Below are 26,933 nucleotides of genomic sequence, written 5' to 3'. Positions count from 1 at the left end.
TTACTTGTTATTGTCTATTTGTGAAAGACCAACGATGCCCCCCCTTGACTGAAGCCTGTCAGTGCTCAGCAATTAGCTGCTATCAACTCATTTGTTTTCACTGCTTCTGGGAGAAAAAAAAAAAGTGCAGAGCTGGGGAAGTAATTTTTCATTTACTGTCAAATCAGCCCTAAAAAGTTGTTGCATAAACACACTACCTCCTCACCAGACAGAAGCACTGCTAACTCATTTGCAAAGTGCAAAAGGTATACCTTGCTGAGATTATTTTTTTTAAACTCCACATCATATGTACAAAATAACTTGTTAGAAAGTGCTTAGGTTTTGTAATCCTGTCAACAATTCAAATCAGCATGAACAAATCCATTAACAATGAGACAAATATCTCCAAATACACTGAATTAACAGCTTTAACAGGGATATACAAAATAGGGAAGGAAAAGCAGCAATAAATTATAAACTTTACCACGCACAAGATTTTAATCAGAGAAACAAATATTGCATAGGAGCTGTTACTCCAGATTCAGTGAAGTAATTAAGATGGTGCTTTTCTCTTGTTCTCTTTACAACTTGAAGCAAAATCTAGTAACTAATCATTGACCTCAAATTTAAGGTGCTACATTACTTAAAATATATTTGCTATTATAAGTTATAGACATGGAAATAGCACTACTCAGAGATGTATTCAATGAGAGAAAAATACTAAAACAACATTATCAAATAGTGGAAAAGTGATATTTTAACAAATTATTAATGCAAAAAGCTACTTCTTCAAATCACAGAGCACTACTTACCAGATATATTAAATGTTAATTATAAAGGCTTAATACTTGTTGCTGAAACTCTCAACAAAAATGGTAAATTTTCCAGTCACCACCTAAACACTTTCTTGTTAACACTGAAATTGCCTTAGGCAATATTGCCATTTAAATTACTTTACTTATCTAACAAACTGTAGATGTAACTGAATTTAAAACCAGATTTTACAGAAGGAAATACAAAAGTAGTAAACCAATAAATTGGGCAGAATTTCATACTTCATTTAAAAATGTATTCTAAAATTATCAATGCTTAAAAAGATAGACTGCAGAATCCTTGAAAATCTGGAGCTTTTTTCTGTGTTTTTCTTTCCACTTATGTTAGATTTTCTAAAAGCACTTTTTCCAGAATACAGAAGATTTAGGACACACATAACGTGCATAACACGTACAATCTTCTCTTCTCTTACCTGATAAAGCAGAAATTGTATAAGGTTTTCTTTCCACACTTATTAGTCCATGTTTTTTGATAAAGGTGAAGTTAATACCATGACAATGTTATGCTCCTAATCACCACCTGCGTCAAAGCTTTCGTTATTTAATCTATGATAAAAGCACTCAACTCCAGACACAATGGAAATACAGAAGTAAAGGCAAAACTGTGTGTGAGCACTTGACAGGCCTTCAGAGGAGTTTACAAATGTTAGTTTTAGTTTCTTTTTCATGTGTGTGTGAAAAATCATTACGCAAAACATTTTCTTTCAATATTTGTATGTTGGACATATTAATTACTGCCTCGGTGCAAACACAATTACTACCAAGTGCCTATTTCTAGCTCTACATGATTGGTAGTAACTAATCAGATGAAATGAAAATTTAATAACCTTTTTCTTACATCATTCTTTTCAGCACTGACTACACAATTCTTCTAAACGACACAGCAGTCACAACTTGCCTTTCTGAGCTCAAAAGCCGAAGTCCCTGCGAACTCGGCTGGAAATGCCACTAGAAAGGCCAAGATATCCACAGCAGATTGCCAGAGCTGCTCACTGATCAACAGGTCATGGAATCCAACACAACTGGCTTCTGTCCAGCCGTGGAGCAGCGCACGGCGAGCATGGAGGTTCCAGAGCTCGTTCCTCACAGGGTAGCTCAGATCTAAACACAGCATCGTGAGGATGGATTTATCAGCTGGAGTCAGCATTGGCTTCGGGATATCTTCGGTTCACACTCAACAAAAGCCCTGAAGTCTCTATTCTTCTTTTTACACATTCTGGAAGCTCAGCTGATATGTTTTATAGTGTATGCATTTTTTCTCTTGGGAGATTATCCCATCAGACCATTATGTTAACAAGAGGACAATAGCTTCAAGTATTAGGCTGCATACCCACATTTAAAAATATTCAAATAGCTGTTTTTGCTGCTCTGAGGAACCCAGCACGAGGCACAGTGATGGCTCACACAGCGAGGGTTGAGCTGCATCTCTGACACAGCCCAACACTCAGGAGAAGAAAATCAAGGCTGGAACTGTGATGAGAACATGGGGCTATGGGACGGTGACACAGCCAGGATGAAGACTGTAGGGGCTCAGTCTGAGGACTTCAAAGGCTTGTAGACAGGTTGCATGGGGGTAGAGGTGTTTAAAGAAAGCGGGAGTGTTGAAGCCCATATGAGAAAGATGAGAGGAGTAAGGGAAAAAAATATTTGTAATCTAGGTGGAACACTTATATGGTTTGGATTTTATATTAATGAATGAACACAACTCCTAGAAGAGGAAAGGAGCTGAGACAACCACCCAGGACTGGTAATTAACTGCAGCAGAGGAAGCTCATATTGAGCTCTCTCAGATTGAGATAGGGCTGAAAGTCAGAATAGGGAAGACCTACAAACAATGAACAAGCAAGTTTTTTTCCCTCAAGAGGCAAGTACAGACACTGGCCTCTAACTTATTTGACTGAGCAAAATAAAAGGGATTTTCCCGTACCCCTATCAAAACCACGACGCTGTCTGGGCTCACAGAAAATTGTGCAACCATTAAAATGCAAGGTAAGGTAAATGAAAGTAAGGCACAAGTAGGTGAGTGAAAATGTGCAGCATGTGGCTAGATGTAGAAGTCCAGGAAACTCAGCTGAACTGAACAGTCTGAAAAGCTGTATAAAGGTGCAATAGAAGCAAGACAACAAATACATCTCAGTCAAACAGGTAACTTTATACCCTCAAAATGATATTCTAAAATTTTGTTTTTTAAACAACACAGGACTTCACCCATAGGAATGTCCCATTAGCCTGGGAGTATTAGAATTTGAATATGGCTCATTTAATAGAATTTATGCCTTTGACAAGGTCTGTATGTGTCCAACATGCATTCAATTTTGTTTCTTCTGGGCTGTGGAACAGTCTGGGTGTAAGTCAAGAAGTGGTATCAGGAATTTCAAATACAATATGGAAAAAGTCTGCAAAGATAGAATGGAACAGCTTTCTGTTTTATTCCAAAAATGGAGAAAACATCCTCATTACCCAGTTGTGCTGAGATGTTTTTTTACTTAGGGTAGTTAGGTATTTTTTACATAGCAGGGTACAATTTAATGACACATCAAAATACAAGTGGCATTGCTTTTTGCTTCTAAAAAGGGAAGATCATGCATGTATTAGAAAATACACATTTCCTTGAAAGAAATGTTAGTTCTGCTATTCTGTTACTCTGATAAAGAAATTGATCTGTTTAGGAGAACATTATTTAACTTTGTGCTCCTTATTTGCATGGTGCAAAATGTCTCTGGTTCCTACTGTCCGTAAAAATGAACGAGATATGAAAACCCAGCAGCTGGACACAAGTTACACCGAATTTATTTCCTATATATGATTAATAATGAGCATTTAGGTAACCTCCAGGTTTCAGCAGCAGCAGACATCTTAAAACTTCGCCTTCCTCACTCTTCTGATTGTGCCTACAGCTAATGTGGATATGCAATAAAATACAAACTTTTATCTCAAAAGCCTTAGGCATAAGCTTTAAATTGCTTATCATTTTACAGGTTTAATTTTGGCACAACCAAACCAGCCCATGTTCAATCATAACCCAACACTTAAACATCTGCCTGAGCTGACATGATGCTCTCATGTTTGAATGTGGAAGGTGAAATCCTTGGGACACACCTCAAGTTAGGAGTTGGTCAAATAGGTCTGATTATTTAATGCAAAAGGGTTTTCAGTTGCCTGGTATATATTTTGATGGCCAAGAGTCTGGAAAGAGCTTTTCCAAACCATACCTGGACAAAGAAATGAAAGCAAGCCTGCAGATGGCTGCCTCTGGTTACTTTTACTTTGAGCACCAAGGAAGTGGTCTCGTAGAAAATTACAGAATGCCATCATAAAATTGAAATGTGCCCATGTATATAACCTACAGGCATCCAGTGCACAAAGATGGGAGAGACTGCAGTAACAAAGGCTACTGCTAAGTACTTAATTTTGTAACTTTTGTAATTATCTGGTAGCCTCCTTTTGCTTTTTACTTTGTCTAGTAATGAAGTAACATTTTCTTAGCCGAGTCTTTTAGGGTTTTGGTTTGGTTTTCATTGTCAGGGATTAAAAGGATGAAAGAAGCCAAGAATTCAGAACTAAACTCTAAACCTTCAGAACCAAAATTCACAACACATCAACTGCTGGACAATTGCCTCGTTTGCGCAACAGGACACAAGGCTGTCTGCTCATGGCAATCAATTAAGAGCGAGGCAGACGATTTATTTCCAGATGACAACCTCCCCCGTGGATGTTCTTAGCAGAGAAGAACAGGACTGCACAGGAGTGTGGGCAGCTACCTCACCAAGCTGAGAAGCCCTAAATTTATTAGCTAATTGCAAGGAGAAGATTATGTTAATGAACTGGTAAAAGGGAAACAAATCTCAGACAACATAATGAATTGGTTACTTATGCGGAAGTAATTTCACCTGATGGTCAGTACAGCCAGGAAAAAAGTTACAGTGATCTCCTTCTCAGACTGAACTATTAAAAAGGGATTGGCCGAGGCTCACCTAGCTTCTCTTCCCCGAGGTCGCATAATCTTTGTCTTGAGCGCCGTGTTTTCAATTAAAAATCTCAAGAAAAGCTATGGAACTCATACCATTAAGCAGAAGCCAACACGGAGCTCGGTCTCTGATGATTACACGTATTTATAATGTAACAGTATGAACAGATGACATGCAGGGATGGGGCCTCATTTTTCTGCTCTCAGAAGACAGGCAGTTTCCTTGTGTCCACCTTCCTTCCTCCAGTTGTCCCGGTGGCATGTGGGCTGAACGCTCTGCTCTCATGTAATCTGTGCTGGAAGCCCAGATGAGCTACCAGGATGCTGCTGGTTCACAATCCCTGGCTCTCTGCCACGATGGGAACGTTCAGGGTTTTGGGCAGGTTGCCAGAATTAAGCAACTTAAACCACAGATGAGGAATAGCAATTTTCAAAGCTTTTAACTTTGTTAAATGTGAACTGAACTAGCAAAACGCACCTCCCTGGGCCCAAGGCTATCTCTGCCACATTTCAAAGGCCTGCAGCAAACAATGGAAGTGTTAGAGCTTGTCAGAAAAGGTCACAAGAATCTCTTCTAAAAGAAAGCACAAGGCAAACTAAAAACGAGAGTCACTGCCAATTCTTCCTAAAAACAGTGAACTCTTGTTGCTTTTGCAGGAATTTCTTTTGACAGAGCCATTAAATAAACACAAGTCATTATCCCACTCTTCTGAACATTTCAACAGACATGGTTTTTTCAGGCAACCTTCTGATGTTGGCTCATTAAAGGTGACATTGCTCAAAACTTTATAGTTACCTATTTTGTAAATATACAGCATCATTTATATTAATGCCCAACCATAGGCAGATTTATGGAAGCATTAGCCTTTACCTATGAGAAATCTTTGTTTGAAATACTTGAGAACACAACACAGATGCCAGATTTGTGCAGGTATTGCAGCAACAAAGGAAAACAATCTCTGTTTGGGTGTGCTTAGAGCACTCAGTATTTTTAAGCCTGGTACTGATGTCACAGTACCCCTGAAGGCCATAGTACTCCACTTGGCTGACACTGGAAATAAAATAAGTATATTTTACAATCCTGCAGGAGCTGCTGGTACCTGTGAGCTGCTGGTACCCATGAGCTGGCACCAGGCACAAAGATGGATATTCTTAAAGCTCCTGAGGACAGCAAGAGATAAGTGAGAATTTATGGAAACAAGTTTTTGCCTTGATAAACTACTGCATTGACAGCTGACTCTATGTAAACAATCATGAGAAGGAAATTAACAGAAGTATTGCTTCCCTCCTCAGTGGTAAGGAGAAGCTGTCCATGGATGATGGGGACACATCTGAAATGCTCAGTACTTTTTTTCTACATCTGTCCTTATTGTACAAATCAGATGGAAGTTGAAGACTTGTATTACTCATACAGACACAGAAAGGTCAGATTTCAGCCCCATGTGGAAACCGCTTAGATAAATCAGAAGCTTTCAGATTAGCTGAACACATTTAATGCAATCCTAAGGTCCTGGAAGAGCCAATATGAAACAACAACCAAAAGGAATAGTCAGTTTGGAGACTTGAACATAGGGGAGAATATTAGACGTGTAGGAAAAGACTACATTTCCTTCTAGCCTTTAAAAGCATAAGAAAAAGGACAAATAGCAAGAATGCAGACAAGCAAATGAAAAGGAGGTGGAACAAATAATTAAGGGCCTTCCTAGCATATGAAAGTTAAAAGAAGACTAGTAACAAATTAATTTGTCATCAAGAAATCAAGACTAGCACTCCAAGTTCCTTCTGCAAGAGGGAAGCAGGGAGTAGAGAAGCATCATATAACAGATTACAGAAGTAGCTGAGCTCTTTTAATTGTCTTTCAAGATGCTCTCATAGGGAAGCATGGAAAACAGAGCCTTAACGAGACTCATATAGGTGCAAAACAGGCAGGAAAACTACACCCAAGACTAGTTTTAGGTGATTCTTGTAAATATGCATTGAAAGGGGTTCTGCAAGAGCATTTCTTAGGTTCAGTGCAAGTCTGAATTAGAAAGGTGAACAATGCACTGGACAAGAAGCTGGGATGGACATCAAATGCACAAGAACGCCAATCACATAAAAAGGAGTAAAGATCTGCAAAAAGCAGTATGAAATTCAATAGCTGCAAGTGAAACATAGGAAGGAGTAATCATTTACATAAATGCAGGATAAGGAAGAACTGGTTAGGTAACAGCTCTTCACAAAAGGATATAGGGAAAACAGTCTATTCAAACTGAACATAAAGTCAACAACATCAGGTTGTTGTGAAAAAGACAAACATTGTACCGAGATGTACAGACAGGAATAAAGCTTGCAAGATCAAGACTGCCTCTCTCACTCCACTTAGCATCAACAAAACCACATCAAAAATTTTACATTCAGTTTTCCCTGATGCAGAGTGTAAGGAAGATGAGCCCAAAGAAAATTGCAGGGGGTGGGGGGAAGCATTAAGAAAGCTGAAGCACATTTAGGTCATTTATGGTATGAACAAGCGATAGAGGAAAGTAACATGGTAAATCATCAAGCATGTAAAATTCCAAAGAAGAAAGCAAACCCTTTCACATCCCAGACCAGTGTTTGCCAAAAGAAAGTTACAAGCTTTAGTTGCTAGAGGTCAGACATCAGGAGGAGCTATCTATAATGCAGTATAATGAAAATTAAGCACTCAAGACTGCCTGGGAAGGCCATGGATGCTTCATTACTGTTTAACAACAGGTTGCAGAAATCGTTCATTTTGTAAAGGAGAACTTAGCATTTGTGCAAGTAGAAAGCCCAAGTGATCTTTCAGATGTGCTTCAGACCAACATTACGTGTGTCTCTTACCTCCAGAGCCTACAGCTCAAATGGGCTGCTGCCAGCAGGGAGCAGGAGCCTGGCAGAGCTTCCTTCCATGCTCTGGCTGCACGGGAAAGAAGCTGGAAAACCCCTAATACTCACCATGCAACACTTCACACTGGACTCTCAGTTCAACCACCCACCAAAAAACCCCATTTCCCATTTTAAAAATTAATCTTTGTGTGGAGGTTCTGATATTATTTTTTCATAAGCAACTCATGCACCAATTCCCCAATGTTAATCAGATCTTGCAAAGCACAGCGTATTTTGGGTTTTTTCCCAGCACACAGCTATCTGAATACACAGGAAGTTCAATAACCGCTAACAGCTCTCCAAATGAAAAACTCTACAGCTGAACAGTTTACAGCTGTCTCAGATGTTTAGGAGACTGGCTACTGACTACAAGCCCACCACTCCAACTGCTCCTTGTGAGGACTGCCAGAGAGGAAGGCTCTCTCCCAAATAGCACATTTCCACAGTCACAAAGCCACTTTCAAATCCAGGATACCATTACAAAGGTTTTGTCATCTGCAAGGTGAGAGTTCAGGTCAAACCCAGGACAAGAGTCAGAAAAACTCCACCAATTACAGCCGGGTGAAATGAGGTATTCAGGCAAACAGCAACAGCAAGCAACACTGGTAACCAAACCAGCTCTCAGCCACTGCAGAGATGTCACAGACTGAACTGAGAGACAAAGATTACCTTAGAGGGGTTTTTAAAGAAAAAACAGGATGACAACACTTGAAAATGCCTTCTCTACCAGAAACAGAATGCTTCACTCTCAAGCATCACTCATAAGCAACACAGAAAACAAAAAAGCATTACTAAATAAAGCAAGTGAAAAATTAAGGAATGACAGGCTTGAATATTCTTGCTTTAGTTGCCCAACAGAATGAGCACTATTTAAGCAGTGTGAAGGCAGATTGTTATCTTTACCTCTCTGAATAGTACCTTATTCTGTGAATAGTCCCCATGGAATAACAGCCACTACTCAAGGATTCAATGGCTTAATGAACATAACAAGACTAGCACAATCTGGAGCTTAATTTGCATGCAGTTTGAATATTTTTGCTTTATTAGTTTAATTTCAAAATAAAAATACATGTAAAAGTAACAGCAATTCAAGTGCCACTTGGCTTAACATATATTTTTCCAGGAATGCCTACATTATTCAAATTTGCTAATTGCTAGGACTTGTTCAGCTAAAAGGAGAAATACATGTTAAATGAAAATATCCTTTTTGTTTTATAATATGTAATTAACACAAGCTTTTCTAGCTTCAACACTGTCAAATCTATCCTCTTGAAAAATACACACATAATTTTCATGCGACAAATTAAATTTGGTGTGGTTATGCTTTGAGCACTCAACAAGTAAAAGCTTGTAAATGAAAAGCTGAAGCATAAAGGTATGGCAAGTCGCATTTAAGAAATCAAAATCTTTGGGAGAGAGGAATTCTCTGCTGCAGAACTTGAGAAAAGCTGGTAATAATTAAATACTGCCTCTGATTAACACTTTACACTACATGTTTATGTTGAAAGTCCTCGTTTAAGCAGATCATGATACAAACCTAATCAAATCACTGAATTTCATTCTCTTATGATGCCTGGCTAATAACCACACAACAGTTGGAAACTGTCAAAATATTTTACAGCTCAATTGTAATTCCCATCCAAGTCTAAGCATGCAGTAATTGGGCGTTAGCCACGTTCCAGGGGTGTTACAGCAAATGCACAGCAGTCAGATCTTCTGGGTTTCATTTTTTAAAACACATGTAAAACTCCTAAATGATCTCTAGGATCTACTCCATAACATTTTGAATTAAGTATTAGTACATTGTCCACAGAGACAGCTTTTTTCATTAATTCGATATAGTACTTATGTTAACATTTTAAAAATTAGCTTGATATTTGGAACTACAGAATTTGTTCAGCAGCTTTTTCTTTTTTCCTTGGTTTAAATTCCCTAAACAAAAATATTTTGTGATTTAAATAAAAAAATTTACACTTTGAGCAAAAGGTTACATGGCAAATATCATAATATTAAAAGATTTGAGACAAAACACTGATTTCAACTTTGAGGGACAAATTTTGCAGCTCATACGTACATGGAGTATTCCAAGCTGAGAGAGAAAAGAAGGGTACTGCCACAACAGGGTATGTGAAGAACCAGACAGGGATGTTAGCATGCACTATTACACCTGTACTGTGCACAATACTCATAAGCATAGGACCCAGATAATGGCCTGATGGGTTTTCCTGAACAGACAACTCCACAGGCATTTCTGACTGGAGTCTGTACTTCTAAGGCAGTATCAGAGATATGGATTCATGACTCCCTGGTCTTTCAACACTGTTCCAATCATTAATCCATGCATTAACTGTCATTAACTCCCAGTGACAGGCAGATGACATCACTGGATCCCCAATAGATTAATGTCCACTGGATTAAAATCCTCAAGAGGAGTTACGCCTTTGAGCTTCCACAAATGGAAGAAAGTGTTACATTTCAAGTGCCTTTTGGACTTCATTTACATGGTGTGTTAAAGAAAACTAAGCATTGCTGCCAGGTTCTCTATTGGTCCCCAGATGATGCGATGATTAATGTGCTGGGTGTGAGCAGCTTGTGATTCCAAACACTCATCTGCAGGCCGAACTAGGGAACACCTGGACAGAGGGGCTGCACCACAAGACTTGAGTCTTTCAGTCAGTTACTAGAAGGAGCACTGGGGAAAGGTATCAACTGCTCTCTCTTGCACAGGGGGATGAGATGAGACTTATCAGAGAAGCCCAAAGGAACTACACAGGATAAATCTTCAGCCAGCACAAATGCACAAAACTCACACGAGCCTCATACATCATCTTTAACATGTCTGATCATGTCCAGCTGTTACAACATGCAGAGCACTTATCACTCACACATCTCAAGTCTCCTGCAATACTTTTCACTGCACAAGCACCTCGGGATAGGTGGAGGAGGGAAAAGAAGGGAGCCTTCATTCCTACACAGGAATTTCCATGCTTTGGGAAGTGTAAATTACAGCATTACTACTAGTCTGACAGTAAGTTTGCTAATAAATGTGTAGCAACATATCTAATTGCATAACGAGCGATTAAATGATTATGACAGTCTTTGAAATGGGGAGAATAAAGGGAAGAGAAAGTTAATGTAAAGGGAAAGCTCTGGTAACACAGCAAACCAGCTGCAATTTCCAAACTTTGGTAAATTAGCCAACTGCTCTAAATAAGCTTCCAGTGGCATCTACAAAGTTTGTTCCAATACTGAGCATTAGTTCCAAGCTACATGAACTGCTAAAAATTATTCAAAGGTGCAGGATCCATCATCTTAAAAACACAAGCTTTTCACACTCCTAGGCAACGCTCAGCAGCAGAAGCATCAGCCAAGACATGACTGGGAACAAAGCACAGCAACATCATTTGATTAACACCTACCTTACCTTTAAAGCTGTACAGGAGGGGAGCTCAAAGAGTAGTTTTTCCTACAGTTACAATAAAACTTACAGAGCACTCACACACAAGTGCTGAAGCTCTAGTGAGAGAATGACAAGTTGATAAATTTATAGTGTGCACGCTGCTTTAGTCACAGTTTTGCTTCTCAACGAGTTACATTCACAGAAGTTTTTTTTTTTACCACATGTAAATACTAAAAAGTCATTTAGCAGCGATTTTTGTTTTCTCCTGTTCATATAACCTTGGCAGTGTTGGGTGCTGGTACTTAACAATCCCTTCTGCAAGTCTGGGAGTGGGTGGGAGGAAGCAGGAAGGGGAGGGCTCTGGACTCTCAAAAGAGGAGTTTAGGTAGGCAAGGTGGGTCTCACTGGTCTCCCAAAGCCTCTTCTGCAGCTGGTAGAGCCTGGCTGTTCAGAAGATTCTTCAGAGCAGAAGTCAAACCAAGAAGCTCCAAGCAGACTAAGGAATGCTATCTCTGTCCCTACGTTATGGAACACTATAGAGGTATTTTATGTCCTAAGTCAGACAGAAGAAACATATTTGTAACTAACTTGACTACAAAAAGAGGCCAATTCTTATGGAATCTAAACCTACAATTCACAGCCATACTCATCACCAGTTTTTAAGAAGAATCCTTTAAGATGAGAAGGACAAAACAAAATGAGACTACAGTAGGATTTGATCTCTCTTACTCTCTTTTTTGCTCAATAAATACAAAAATAACCCATTTTAAATTTTTTTTTCTTTTTAATGTGACTCTATTTCTCAAATAGTTCCAAGCAGATACGCATTTTCCAGTGTCATTCAGATCACCTGTTTGAGGATCCACACAGAGTCCATTAGTAATGCAGGGACAGAAGCAAGAACAATGTTAAGGAGTTAAAGGACATGAAATTGCTAAAATCTGGTCAGAAGACAGGCCCACTGCATGATCTTGCTTCCTTTATTCTTTTTCTTCTGTACTGGCCATGAAATGCTGGCAGAGCAACTGTCAGAGAAAGTGAGACAGGTGACAAAGGACCAATTACACTTCATCTGTGCTCAAAAAAACCCAAAACACAGAAACCCATGCAAGACCCGAAATCCAGAACAATACATTTCATTTGTCTGGGGACTAGTCACAGTACTGGCTTCCTCCAAAAAAGTAAGGAAACACTTTTCCAAAAGAGAAGAAAATGCTCTCAAGCAAACCCTGTAATGTCCCATGTGTTGTATAGGTTCTATGATTCTTTAAATGCTTGCAAAAAAAGACAGGTTGTGAGTTTAAATCAAGCACTTATGTATCCAAGGAGACCAGAAATGGAAGAACATTTCAAAAATGTGGAGGTTCTCACTGGAATTATCTTCTACTATTTCCAGTTACTCACACCTATGCCACATTCTGGTCCTATATTTGAAAAAAATTGGTAAGTACGTAATCTTAAAAGAAGAAAGGATTCTGTCCAAAAAGAAAACCTAATTCTAGCAGGCAAAACCCCAAACATCTTTTTAATAAAAGTCTAATCTTGTTGCTATAAAGAAATGTAAAAATAGCTAAATGCTTTTGCAGAGAAAACTCCTTCCTTGAAAACCCCTCAAAAGCAATTTCTCTTCTTAGTCTTTTTTTTTTCCTTTTTCAAATCCAAGTGGCAATATTCCATTATCATTTTAGGCAGAGTGAAAAAGTTGTGGTTACAGTGATAACCACACTGAGCATTGCAACAATATTTGGTTTGCCATAGTTTTCTACATGTAAGCCTATTGATTGGGTTCTGATCTACACACCCATGTCCCAGTAAAAGACTGAATCCCATTATATTACTGGGTCACTGCTGCCAATGACAACCATGATAGATGACTTACCAATAGCACAGAGGGGCAGGAGAGCACTTCAGAAAAGCATCAATTCTGCAGCATTGCTTTACAGTGATAAAAACAAAGCTTTTCACAGAGTTCCTAAGAGCACTTTGGCCATGGTAAGAAAAGAGCTCGTGGTGTTATGGAATATGGTTGAGTTAGGAAGCAGATCTAGAGTAAAACACTTGAATGATGATCTGTTAAGCCATCTGTATCTAATTGGTGTCTGAATTCACTTTCTAGAAAGGCTGAATGTAGATAATAAACATATTTGTTATATATAAAGGTGTATATGTATACCATATTCATATAATGTTATAAAGGTATACATATCACATATATACCTTTGTATGTATTTATATACACATACAGAAAAAAAATATACACTCTCTCAATATATAAAAAACACCCCAAGCTTACTTGTAACAGTAACAGAAGTAACAGAAACACATTCTGACCATGTGTTTTTTAAGTAAAAATTACTTTCATTATGTTCCAGAAGCATGAAACACAAGGCTGATAATTGTAAAAAAAAAAAAAAAAAGAATACAAAAATAGAACACTCCTTTTATTTATAATTATTTACGGTGGTATAACATTTTAGGATAATTTAAAGGTTGTTTAGCTGAGTGAGATTCTAAGGATGTATTTGAATTGAAGCAAGACAAGAAACATGACCCCTGCAAGGTTTTAAGATTACAGTTCCTTGTCCCAAGGTGTTGATGAAGTGAGGGAGAATGAAGATTTTAGCTGCTCTACCAAAGACAAGGAGACTGTACTCTTCCTTGTGGCTCACCTTTCCAACACACAAAAGACAACAAAAGGAGTTAAACAACTCTAACCTGCCCCAGTTCCCATTCAGGGAATGCTGGGTGCAAAGATTTCACTGCTCTGGAACACAACTGAGGGGCAACTAAAGGACCTCAGATTCTCCCTGCCTTCAGTGGACTCTGCATGAAGTCTCAAGAATGCTTACAAAAATCCAGGCATGTAATAGCATCAGACATTCGGTCAGAAGTTCTTCCACAATGTATTTCTCTGGTTCTGCTGCATGCCTGTGACAGCCTCTCCCCCAGTTGTGCAGGCACAATTTGAGCACTTGTGTACACATCTGTGAGCTTAATGCTGGTCCCCACACTGAGCCCACAGGGAAATAAAAGTGATTTTCTACGGCCACAGTGGGCTTTAATCCATGCCATGCCAGCAACAGTGATGTGCTCTTGGTGCTAAAGATGCCAGGCATGCATATGGAGTTGCTCCTAGTCTCAAAATTAAACATCACAAGGATGTTTAATTTTACCTTTACAACCAAGGTAAAAAAAATCAGTAATGAAGCTTGCAATACCTGGAGAGCTGTGTTCTTCAAGATATTCCATCCCAGGTAACAGTGTGGGGTGGGGGGGGGCAGGGTTGGGGTAATTATTCTGTTTTGATTTTATTTGTGTTTGGGGGGAGGGGGTGGTTGTTTGTTTGTTTGTTTGTTTGTGTCTGTTGAAATACTCCTTATTTTGGGGATGGTAGACATTACAACTACTGAGTATCCTGTGGCACAGCAGCTGTGAGTGGGAACCCACAGCTCACCCCAGCAAGCTCTGCTCTAAAGGAGTATGGGGAGAGGCAGGATAAGATGTATTAGAAGATGTTTCACCATGCTACATCCTCTGAATCCAAATGATTTTTCCCTTGTGAGAGACTGCCCTCTCAACACCGTAGCTCTCTTTAAAGTGGTGTAAGCATTTAATCAGTGAGTGTTTAATCAAGCTTTTAAATATTCAGGTTGAGCTAATATATTAAGCTCACCAATATTTTTTTTAACATTTACAAGGTGATTTCCTTAATGGCTTTAGTTTCTAGCTAGCTCCTTTAAATCCCTTTCATTGAGCCAGAGCACATGATTTCATTCACACTTTAAAAGCTGTTCCTACACATGCCTTTCAAAGTGATTTGTCTGAATTAGACATATTAATGGTATCTAAATTCTGTGCATTACTCATTACTACAAACTATGAAGTATCATTCAGTAGTTAACACAATTATCTGCTAAACTGCAAAACAGCTCTTGTCAATAATGACACTAAGTAAAATACATTTGCATGCCCTCTTTTTATTGAGATAAAAATAAATTTGGTATATCTAATTACACATAAAACTACTGAAGTTGTATCAGAAAGGGTTCTTGCTTTAAACATATTTTTAACCTTTTATTCCCCCTTTAGTAACAGTCTCTGTACAGAGTGCCTGCACTATATTCACTTGAGATCCATCTATATGCTTCTGCACAGGACAAATCAAAACATAAAATATTAGCAGGATCTGGATTTTGTATTCAAATGGCTCATTCTCCAGCAAAACAACATCTTATTTTTCCTGTATACTCAATTTTTGTTTTCCTTAAAAGAACTCTGAAAAAAATGTGAATCTAAAAATATGGTACATGCCACAAACCCCTCAGACAGCTCATATAGTGACAGTTGCAGAGAACAGAGTTCTGCTGCTGAAAGAATAGAGAGAAATAGATTTAAAAGGAGGCAGTGAATCAAAAAACCCTGCCTTCAGCTTGATGCCAATAAAAACCAGAATCACTCAGTTCCTTTGGATTGTTTTCTATTTATTTTCTTTTCTTTTATGCAGTTAATATTTTAGGAAATTGTTGGGTTTTTTCTCCCCCTTTTTTTGTCACCACAGACACTCCCTTTAGGCAACCGTGCATCAACAATCCTCCCACGTTCAAAGTCGGCTACATCTGTTGCTCTTTCCCATTGTTGAAAATTCCTGCCTTAATCCTATTTGACTTTATTCATGCAAAGGTCATCCTGAATTCAACAAATGGAGGAGTGATAGCAGGCACACTGTTGAACATGGCTAAAAAATGCTCGTAGAACATGCAGCTAGTGTGCCGGCACTATCACACAAGGACTCGCTTTATTATGCAGCCCCTTGTCACCAGAGCTCTGTTGCACTATGAATTGGCAAAATATTTCTCCTTGCAACTCAGGAATACAACATTTTCCTTCAAACTGGCTTGATTTGCTCTCCTTTTAAAAAGGTTTGTGCTTTACTTGCATTTGCTGGTGGGTATGAGTTCAACATACACATAGAATACCTGAGCATTTCACATGCCCTAAGGCTTCTGGCACCAGTGGATTCCCTTTTTCTCCTGGATTTTACCTCTGAATACATCTAGCTTCACAAATCTGTTTCACTAACCTGCCCACCTAAAACTAATGGTGATTACAATTTTGAATAAATTAGGCAAAATTCTATCTAAAAATACTCCTACAAAGCAGGGTAGAACAGCTAATACAAACACCTCATTTTAGGGCCATCACTGCACTGCTGATTTGCTTACAAATGCCATCTATTTTGGTTTTAGACTTATTTTTCTTTCCCAGCAACAAAAAGCATTTCGGCTTAGAGCTGTGATTTATTCCTAGGCTTAAGTATCTGACCCAAACCAAAGAACATTTAGCAGGAACAGTGAATTAGCAAGCAAACCAAAGTTAACTATCAGACTGATTTATGAAGGGAAGACAATTATTTTTGTAATATGTCCATAACTCATCATGACAGAAGCAAAGGAATATTTATTCATGCACACTAATTTCCAATTTGAGGTGCTTGCCAACCACGATGAACCAAACCCATCCCTCAGGCAAGCTTAGAACCAGGCACATTGTTAATGTGTTCCTTTCACTGAGTGCTGCACCAGGGGCCATGGATGGGCCATGGATGGTGGAGAGAGCACCCAGGACTTTATCTAAACCAGCCCCAGCTCAGGGTAACAGCTAAAAGGCAAATTCTACAATGTCAGCTTCTACAAACTGCATTGAGCTCCTTGTTAGGTGCAAGGGAACACTGGAAAGAATTAAGTTTTTATTTGAAAAGTTGTCCTGTACTCTGTTTGTGTGGCTCTTGTTAAGGAACCTGATAATAAGGTATCAAAACTGTACAGAAAAAGGAGAGACTTTTTTCAGTTTTTTGTTGCAAAGATTTTGAGGATTTTTGTTATGATGATGGTTAAAAAAGGTCTTAGGAGAGAAGAAGTGTTCCTTCTTTTTTCTACCTTTTAAAGAGCAAAGCTTGACCTACACATGGGTCTGTGAAGCCCAGCATGAGAATCAAAGCCCTGCAGGTGACAGAACAGAGGAAGGTGCTCCTCCAGCACCTACATCAGGCGCCCATGGCCTTGTGCCACCTGCCTGCCTCCCCACAGCTCCCTTCTGACAGAGAAGTGAAGGCAAACAACTCACAGGAAATAGAATAAAATAAAAGGCCCTCACTGGAGATAAGGATTTTCAGAAGACATCTCTCAGAAGCTGGCCTAGATCTCACCAGAGCTGTCATTTAGCTGGTTGGGCAGGCCAGGACTGCTCTGGCTGTCCAGCCAGTGGCTGGGCCTAATTCCCTTGTCCTCTGGGAGGGAAACCAAACACTGCCATGGAAGTGCTGATATTTAGGAACTGCAGCGCTCCAGAAATCTCAATGCACCTTTTCCACAACTACTGAAGTAGTGTTTTATGACAACAAATCTGAGATGTATAATTTGTAAATGTGAGTTTAAATTTAAAATATGAAAAGTGAGGCCTGGAATGTCACAATGCTAGTGCAGTTACCAAACCTTACTTGCACAGACATTTTGCAGAAGTGGTAACTGGTGCAACCCAGAACTGCTGCAGGCACTGACAAAGTTTCCATCCATTTCAGTAGGAGCTACATTGCACCAACAATGCACAAATACCCTAAAGAGTAATTATGAAAATGACAGAAGCAGTCAAGCATTTATCAACCTGGATATTATTTATATTAATTTGCAATAAAAAATATTTTCCAGGACAGCTCTGGAGACCTGCTTTCTGCATCCCCACTTCTAATAAGGACCAAAAGAAGAAGCAGTGAAACACATAAGTAGCAGCACTTAAAGTTGCCAAATCAAGTGTTTAAAGATTATGGTTACAAATACATTTTTTTAAATACCCTTTGTATAATAGTGTATATATATATATATATATATATATATATATATATATATATATATATATTTGAATAAAATCAGAGGTCCACAAGAAATCCACCTCCAGATTACTGTAAGCTAATGCTTTTGAGTCCTCAGTCACCTAAGACCTGATCTTACAGAGAGATGTTTGTTTTAGGATAGTTCATGTGACACAAAAGAGCACCCTGTCAGCTGCATGGCACTACAGTCAGGCCAACAGCTCTGGTAATTTATCCGGGTTGAATGCAGCTGTGAACTTGAGGAAAAAAAAAAAACAACCAACAACAAACAAACCACCACAGTCCAAAATCTGGTTCAAGAGATCAGCTTAGCACCATACATAAGGAATTCATGACAGAGGGGAGGATCCCATTCCCTGCTCCTGGACAGCACTCAATAGCCACAGAAAGCAGTGCCTTCTGCTGGCCCTTGGCTCAGCACACAGCCTGCACCGGCTCCCTGCAGAGCAGAACATCCAGTGTGGCAGAGCCACCACGTGAGGATCCATCCATTCCATCCAGGTGGTACTCCAGCTTCCAGGACAGAGAGAGAAGTAAGGGGCTGAAGATGGAAGCAGCTCAGCTCTGCCTCCAGCCCTGGGCAAAACTCCTGCTGCAGAAGATTTGGGCAAATTGTTGAGGGTTTTAACCCCCAAATTCTGAAGGAAGCATCTCTCTTGGAGATACTGTGACTATAGAGAAGCACCTAAATTTTTGACAGCATGGGCAAAAGATACCCCAGTCAGAAGGGCAGAAAGCCACACACAGAACATGGAAAGGCTTGGTTTCCTCTATAGTCTTGATGTCCAACAGTGGGTTCCTGTTGGCACCAGTCATGGAAATAATATGAGGGCAACATAGTAAAGTTCACAAACACCATTTAAAACTCATGAAAACAGTAATAAGGAATTGCTTAAGTATTGGATTAAAAATGGAGCCTCTTTTACTCTTTAACACTTGAAAAGCAGCGAATTGAATGACTTGTCTGTGCTTCCATTTGATCATCTCACTATCTCTCTGTTCGTATTATGTGTGCAGCTTGTTTTTCTTCCTATTAATAGAAAAAATGTCTTTGGACTACATGTAAAGGCAGATTTTCTTAGAGTGTTGTTTTTTTCTTTTTTTTTTTTTTTTTTTGCTTAAGTTCATTACAGTAGACACCCTCCAATTCCATCCAGTACCTTCCAGGCCCTCCTTGGGCTTGAACCATCTATCTACAGAGGGAGTGACAAAGATCTCATGAGAAGGAGCTGTACAATTCCTTGGCAGCAAATATGAAGCTGAAAAGAAGCAAAATTATTGAAGAAGATGTTCCAGAGAGCTGGGAAGGTCTTATGTGAATGGACAATGAGAGATACTTTTGATGCCAAGAGACAGTGAGATATCTTCATCTCCCATGTGGAATTTACTGTCCTTCCTCCACTCAGCTGCATTACTGTGCCTGTGTTTTAGGATGAAGTCTTCCTACTGTTTGGTCACATAGCATTGATAATCTTGAGGTAAATAAAAGTGGAGAAAACAAGCAACTGGAGACTTTAGGATCTCTGATATCTTGGGTGCTGTGAGGGAATCTGTCACTTCCCCCTGTTCCACTAAACCCACCTGTTTTCCCCTCTAAGCATTTATTCTGGCTTAGAATGAATGAGAAGGAAAAAAAATTACAGGCTCCTTCTTGTTCCATTGAGAAGTATCTGAGAATTTCTTTTCCTTCATAAGGAAGTAATTTGTACCTCCTTTGCTGCTTGAAGGGCAAACTGTCTATCAGGCAGAAATCTTTCTGGACAGCTTGAACATCCTGAAGCACTGCAGATACCCAGCAGATTACCAGGGATACTGGATTGAGATGGATTACCACATGTCATGCAGAAAATGATTCTGTATTTCCTGTAAATGTTTCATTAGATCTTAAATCAGCTAGCTTGTCTGGCATGAGAGAGCAGATTATTACTTGGCATGCAAAACAATTAATTTTAGTTTTAAAATGACAGACAGAGAGAGCTTTAACAATGATGGTGACAAACAGAGATGTTACTATTGGCTTTGGACTGCCATGTGAATGTGTATTCTCCTCTTCCACTGACTTAAAAGGCCACCACAAGTTCTTGTCTAAAAGCACCAAAACCAACTCCTGTGTTTTCATGACTACCAGCAACACCATGATCTTGACAAAGGGAAGAATGGTGTATACAATAATGACAGTCTTAAGCTGATTTATCATCCTCTCCTAGTGCCATACACTTTCATCAGTTGCAAGGCATAACTAAAAATCCATTCAAAGTAAACTTCAAAAAGCATCTTGTGGTCTGGTATCAATTTTATGTCTGTTCATATAATCATGGATTGCCAGAGAAAGATCTATTCCCAGGATGGAGTGCAGAAGTCTCATTCACTGGGGGATTCTGGGCAGGTAGGTGTGAGATGGAGCTCTGAGGGCTCCCAGATCCCAGGCTGGCAGCTTGTCAGCCTGCAGCAGTTACTCTGTAAGCAATGTGTTTAACCAACACAGCCTTCCAGACCCTGAAGATGGGAGAAAAGATGTGAGACCAAGCTGGATTCACCAAATACAACACAGCTGTTCACTTTCAGTAGGTTAATGGTAATGACAGAAACCTGATGGATTCATGAGGCATCAACATGAGCTTTGGCTAAAGTCTGGCAATAAACTGAATACACCAAATCCCAAGAAAAGCCTCTCTCAGAATTGTTTCCTGAAAGTGAAGGGCATATGCTATCCTTCAAAGGAGTCAATGAGTAAATGTCAATCCAGTGCAAGTATTTTCTTCTAATATTTAAATATAACTCTATGGTTGAGGACCTGTTTCCTCCTCCCTAGTAAATAACTTTTTACTCCCTACATAAATTCAGTAGCATTCCTGCCCCTTCATTCTCACAAAGACAATAAAATCCTTGATTTTGCAGAGACAGATTGCTTTAGCTCCTCTGCTATAAGATACAGGTGCCAGCTCTGGGACTGATCTTCTTTCAAATAAATTCAACACAACACACAAAATAGAAGAAATCTGAAATTGGCTGAGATTTCACCCTGCTGAAGTTCATATGTATATTTTGTAAGCAGATAAAACAATGATGAGCACTGATATGCATGCTACGTACTGGTCTGATACCACATTTTGAGCCTGAGACCATATTTGTTTATCACAAAGTCAACAAATGGAGGAAATATAAAAGTCTCTATCGCCTCTGTGAAAGGCAGAACCTGGTTATCCAAACCATGCAAAGAGCAGTAACATGTATGACAGTAACAGGCCCAACAAGGCTTCAGCACTGCTGGACTTGACAGCACTGTAGCAGTCTGATGACTGAAGAGCTTAATTACAGCTTTGCACTTTGTCAGACTCACCTAAATAGAGTCAGCATACCATCGTTTTCAAGTCATTTGAGATGATTAACTGTGGGGTAACTCCAGATCTCAGACTCTGCATTGTAAGCTCTCTCTCATGACTCAGATTCATTTGGAGGAGAGACACAATACAGGAGAGAATTAAGATATTCCTTTAGGGAGTGTGAATAGATAAAAAAATTTGAAAGCAAAACTTCCTCCAAACTCAGATATGGCAAATACTGAGCTAATTCTGTGGGCTGAAGAGCTGGACCTTTATGGAGTGTTAAACCCTGTCTTATCTAAGACAGATAACTGATCCTTCCTCACCAGTACAGCTGACAGGGGATCTCCAAGTATCAAAAGGACCTGCTCAAGGGGAAGACACTGAAGAGGCTTGGAAAGGGTTTGCTACTACAGGTAACTGACTGCTCATCACTCAATAAACTTGTTTGTGTGTAGATGGCAATGAGAGAATTTGTCCTTTTTTGGATTCACCCAATGTGATGAATGCCACTAGCATGTGAAGGAAAAATGAGCAACAAATACTCTGTCAAAGATTTACAGAGGAGCTTTTGGAATATTTTCCCTTAAACTCTGGAGTTCTAATATTAATGCTGTGTTTGTGTAGTTTAAAGATGAGCATTTCTGCTCCACAGGCACTTCCTATGACAACAACCAAGACAGGGAACTGAACCTGCTGAAACCACTTAGCCTCTGGTACAACTCCCAAAACTTTCTGTGCACAGCAAACTTGGACAAAACACTGACATGATTTAACTTCCTTTACCTAAGTTTACCTCTATAGGACTATTCCCTTACATAAGGGCATGTACTAAGTTCATGTTTGTATAGTGCCTATACTTTTGGATGGAAGTTTTTCCAGAGTTGCTAAATATTTTCTCTATTATTGAGCAATAATAGAGAAAGTCAATTGTGCCAAAGTCATTTGTGCCAACACTCCAAGTCCCACCTGGACACTATTTTGTACTGTTCTGTGTGAAAACGGTTTCTTTTCTTTTAAACGCCAGTACTTTTCCGAATTTCAAGAAGCATTCCAAGTAAAGTGCTTTTGATCTGAGTGCAAAACAACTCAAGCACAGAAAAAAGACTATGCTCACAGAAAGCTTTCTGCATTGCAAGTGACCGTACAATATTTTAACACACCCACTCACCAAAACTTTCCACTGTAATATAATGAACCAGGACATTACATCTGCTTTGGAGCCTTCCTTAATGTATCCTATCCTCCAAAATCCTGTTAAAAAAATTAATTAAAGCTTTCCTATAAAAGAGCATGTGAGCACTGAGCTCTGCCTTCCCTTCCAGCCCTAATGTAAATCAGTGTTTCAGCACATGGACCTGTGCTGGTCTCAGCTGTGCCTCAGGGTCAGGGGCAGAAAGGTGGGCTGCAAGCAGGCAGGCACCAAAATATTCACCAAGTAACACCACACAGAAAAGCAGGAACCACCTGACTGTCCATAACAGCACAGTCTTCTCAGCAAGTTTGATCCTGAATCTTTTCTAAATCAATTCTACCCTTCAGACACTCTAAAGGTTCACCTAGGGCAGACAAAAACTGCAACAACCAAACTCAGTAGTAAAATGTTATTTCAGCACAGCAAAGACATGTATGAAGCACAGAGACAAATTTCCTTGAATGCATATCTGTAAAAACACACCTCTCAAACAATGAGCAAGGGGGACACAATTTCCATCAAGCAATCTGATAAAAATCTCCACAGATATCTCTTCACAGCCTTGGTAGTACCAGAAAGCTTTGCTTTGGCCATTTTGCTTTGACCCAAGAGTCAGACTCCACCAGAAATCAAATAATGTGTCACTTTTCATGCAGAAACTCACACAGAAACTCCAGCTAACAGGACTGAATCCCATCTCAGAGCATTATAAAACTGCTGTGCTTTGATTTCATATATCCCTGCTGGTGGTTTTGCATATGAATAATAACTTGTGAAGTGTACTTGTAGTCTCACTCCACTGTTTTGTTTTGCAGTGAGCAGACAGCGATTAGATTTCTGGTCTCATACTCTTTAGGCTGAGTGAGTGGTAAAATGACAACAAATCAGAGCCTGAGTGGACAAGGACATGTGAGCAATCTGGCTGAGTAATTACACACTGAAATGACAGGTATGACAAGTAGCTTCTCTCAATTCTGAAACTGAAGTACAGCAGCTCTGATTCAAGGCAAACCAGATGATAATGTGCATCCATTGGGCAAGACACACTGGAAGGGAGGCACTCTGTCCTCATCTTCCTGCCTTTAAAACAATGTATGGCATTCATTTCTAAGAAAGGTCCATTAACTTACACTATTAAATGTTTATTTTGTTTAAAGAAAAAACACAAGTGTTGCTAACTGCTGAAACACTGGAGTTGAAATCCACACTGACAGAAATTGGCTGTGTAGTAATACATTTGTAGTAATAAAACGCCCACAGCTCTTCCACTGAAATTAACTCTAAACAGCTAATCTAGTTAGCTGTTGGTAAACCTAGTAAACCTAGTAAGCAGTTAATCTGATTTAGAGTAGACTGTCTTTTTTTTTTAATTACTTTAACATAGCTTTGGAATTGAACATATATAAATCCCAATACAAATATACAGTACTAAGCTTTTAAAACCCAGATTTATGACAGAAATGTGGAGACAGACTCTTCAACAGGGGCAAGGCTTAGGAGCATTAGAATAGATAGATCAGGACAAAGCACTGTTCAACGTGATTTTCTTCCTTCTCCATGGCATATCCAGCTGTCCTGTAACATTGGTTACTAGAAGACTCTTTTCTTTGAAACTGCAGTTACTGTTACTGTTGTCATTAAACCCTTAAAGAAAAAATACCAGCTCCTACTGTTGCACCCTCCCTATGAACCAAGTGAACAGAGACAAGCCAACACCTTATTAAGCACTGGCAAAGCTTTAAGATGCCTGCAGAAACAAACAGGATGTTTACAATGCACAGAAAGGTACTCTTATGAACAAAGACAAAATTTTGGTATGAAAAGCTTACCTTAGGAGAGGAAGAAAGCTCCCTTGATGCAGGAATTGCTGACATGTTCTCACCCATGCCCATCTCTGTCTTTGGCAAGAGGTTTGGGGGTTCAGGAGCCTTTCTTTTCATCTTCTTTTCTGGTTCTTGCAGAGCAACTTTAATTAAAGCAGGGCTTGGTTTTGGTTCATAAAATGGATTTGATCTAATTGAAAGAAGGGAAACACATTTCTTTGCTATCTCCTTGGAAATAAAACCAAAAATAAGACCTGCTTAGGAAAGTCAATGACTAAAATGCTTTTACTATCCCACATAAGAATGTTTTACCTTTATACACTTTTAAACACTACATTTTCATACAATTGAAAAGTGAGGTACAACAGCTAAAACGGCATTATTCAGTCACAATTTCCATATTTTTTATAGAGTGCTGTAAATTGCAGTTGTTTTATCAACCGCATAAAGCTAACTCTCCAATTATACTTCACTATCTATCAAAGAGTGATCTGATTTTATGATAGGATCAAAACCAAAAAATGTGAACGAAGCTGCTGGGTGCTTAACACTCTAATGAACAGGACAAAGACATTTTGATCAGAACAATTACGAATCAGGCAACTGGTACAGCCATGCTCCCACAGGGCTTTAGAGGCCTCACTCTGGGCTGTCCAGTTTTGGAAAGTGTGGCCTCCATGGGTGCACGTTCATCCTCCAGTGTATTTCAAACTCTGTAGCTTACAGGTGCCACACCATTTTAAGAGAATACCTTAGGTAATGGAACAGAGTAAGAAACCACATCTGACTTGCACATATCTCTCTGCAGACACCAGGAGGCATCACCTATTTTGAAAGTGGTTTTTATAACTAAACCTTATTTGAGAATGTTACAGAGTAAACATCACCCAACAAGTAGATGCAGTCCAAAGAATTATCCTTAACTTGGGTGTTTGTGTTCCAACTCTGCATTTGTACCACCCTAAGTAAATACCTCCATAACCAAATCCTGCCAAATTTTATGTTAGCTTGATATATTATTGATTGATTGGTATTTGATGTATCAAATAATGGCTTCTTCTACAGCAGCTTTGTATCCTGCTAAGCATACTTAAGGGAATATTTTTTGCACTGAATTATTTCATTATTAATAGTATTTGCTTTTCACATTTTGCAATCCAAAACTGGACAGTTAGTTATGAAATGGATACATTAATTTATTCTTTTCCAGTCCCTCTTTCCCCTGCAAGATGTATTTATCACATATCTCAAACTATGATTCCAACAATCTATCTGCATACAGTTATTACATGCAGTGTAGCCAACCACAACAAATAACCTCAGTCCCTTCAAGTCCCTTAGAATTCAACTCTGGATGGAAACACTAATGCATTAAATAAAAGTCTACCTGGCTAGATCCATTAACAAATCCCTTTCGGGATCAGAGTCACTATTTTTAAGAGTATACACTATTTTTAAGAACTACAACAGCAGTAATAACCAACTATTCATCCAGTTGCTTTCCACACAACATCAAATTTCTCTCCTTCCTTTGTACTCGTAGTATAAAAACAGCTTCCAGTCTCTGAAAACAGACAAACTTTAGACTTTATTTTAATGCAACTTACAGTAATCCTGTTTTCACTGGGAAAAACCAAGCAATTAATAACCCACACCACAGAAATCTACTTTTGAAAGGCAACATTTACCAAAGCACGTAAGTGAAAATCCGGCATAAAATCTCCAGATCTTTCTAACAATCTGCTGCTTCTGTTCCTTACAGAAAAAGACACCCAACTCCTGAAGCAAAAAGAAAGACTAGCACTAAAATAACTCATTTGTTGACTGAAGGCAACTTCCAGGTGCTCCCACTTTGCTGCCCATCAAGTGCAAAGCCACCAGCACAATCAAAACTAAAGGCAACGAAAGGAACAAGTTAAATGGAAACAGAAGGGTGCTTTCTATGGGAGGCAGCAGGAAAGGGAGGCATTCAGGCTGGAGTGGAGAATGCATCCAGCTGTCAGGAGCTCTAATTTAGCTGACAGCCCAGCTCAGCTGCCTTCAGACACCAGAGAGTTCAAAGGGAGGTGAAAATGAAGATAAAAGAGATAAAGGCTGAAGAACAATGCATTCTATGGGACAGCACAAGGTTTTTATTTAGTTCCACAAGTCAGCCTTTGGAACAGCCAACAGGCACAGCATGTTTGGCAGGAATTTACCTCAGAATTAGAAAGGTGTATTTGTAAGGTGTTAAAATTATTTTGGTGTGAGAAAAAACCCAACACCTTATCAATGAGAGTAAACAGGTCTGGAAGAACTATCTTTTGAATTTTTAAGCTCCAGAACTGCCTGCACTGCAGGTGTCATCCTGAAAAAATTGCTCTCTGCACCCACCAGAAGGAAGTGCTAAAAGGACTTCTTCCTCTAGAGAAGAACTTGCTTGAAAGCCAGGCTAAACCCTCACTTTTTGGTCACAGAAACAGGCACAGGTACATGCACAGAACAGACATGCACATGTGCTACCTTCTGCCTTCCTCTCTGCACTACCCTTAATTTGCCTTACAAAAATTGAGCAAGATTTTTGAAAAATAATGTTAATACAGGAAAAAAAACCAACCAAAATGGTTCTGTCCTGAACAAACTATCAAGTTTGAAGTCATGA

At 39.2% G+C, this 26,933-nt stretch overlaps 1 protein-coding gene across 2 annotated transcripts in view; it reads right to left on the bottom strand.

Annotated features, from left to right (window-relative positions):
* EHBP1 (EH domain binding protein 1) overlaps positions 1-26,933 on the bottom strand; it is a 206,929-nt gene that overhangs the window by 81,452 nt on the left and 98,544 nt on the right. For both annotated transcript variants that reach the window (XM_058020046.1, XM_058020047.1), the window contains exon 11: positions 24,299-24,482. In XM_058020046.1, the coding sequence (XP_057876029.1) occupies positions 24,299-24,482 (184 nt within the window). The remainder of the gene's footprint in view (positions 1-24,298; positions 24,483-26,933) is intronic.

The sequence above is a fragment of the Melospiza georgiana genome, chromosome 3, assembly GCF_028018845.1.
Source record: "Melospiza georgiana isolate bMelGeo1 chromosome 3, bMelGeo1.pri, whole genome shotgun sequence".
Classification (NCBI taxonomy): Eukaryota; Metazoa; Chordata; class Aves; order Passeriformes; family Passerellidae; genus Melospiza; species Melospiza georgiana.
The sequence above is the reverse complement of the archived record's forward strand: the minus strand, read 5'-3'. Positions and strand labels throughout refer to the sequence as shown.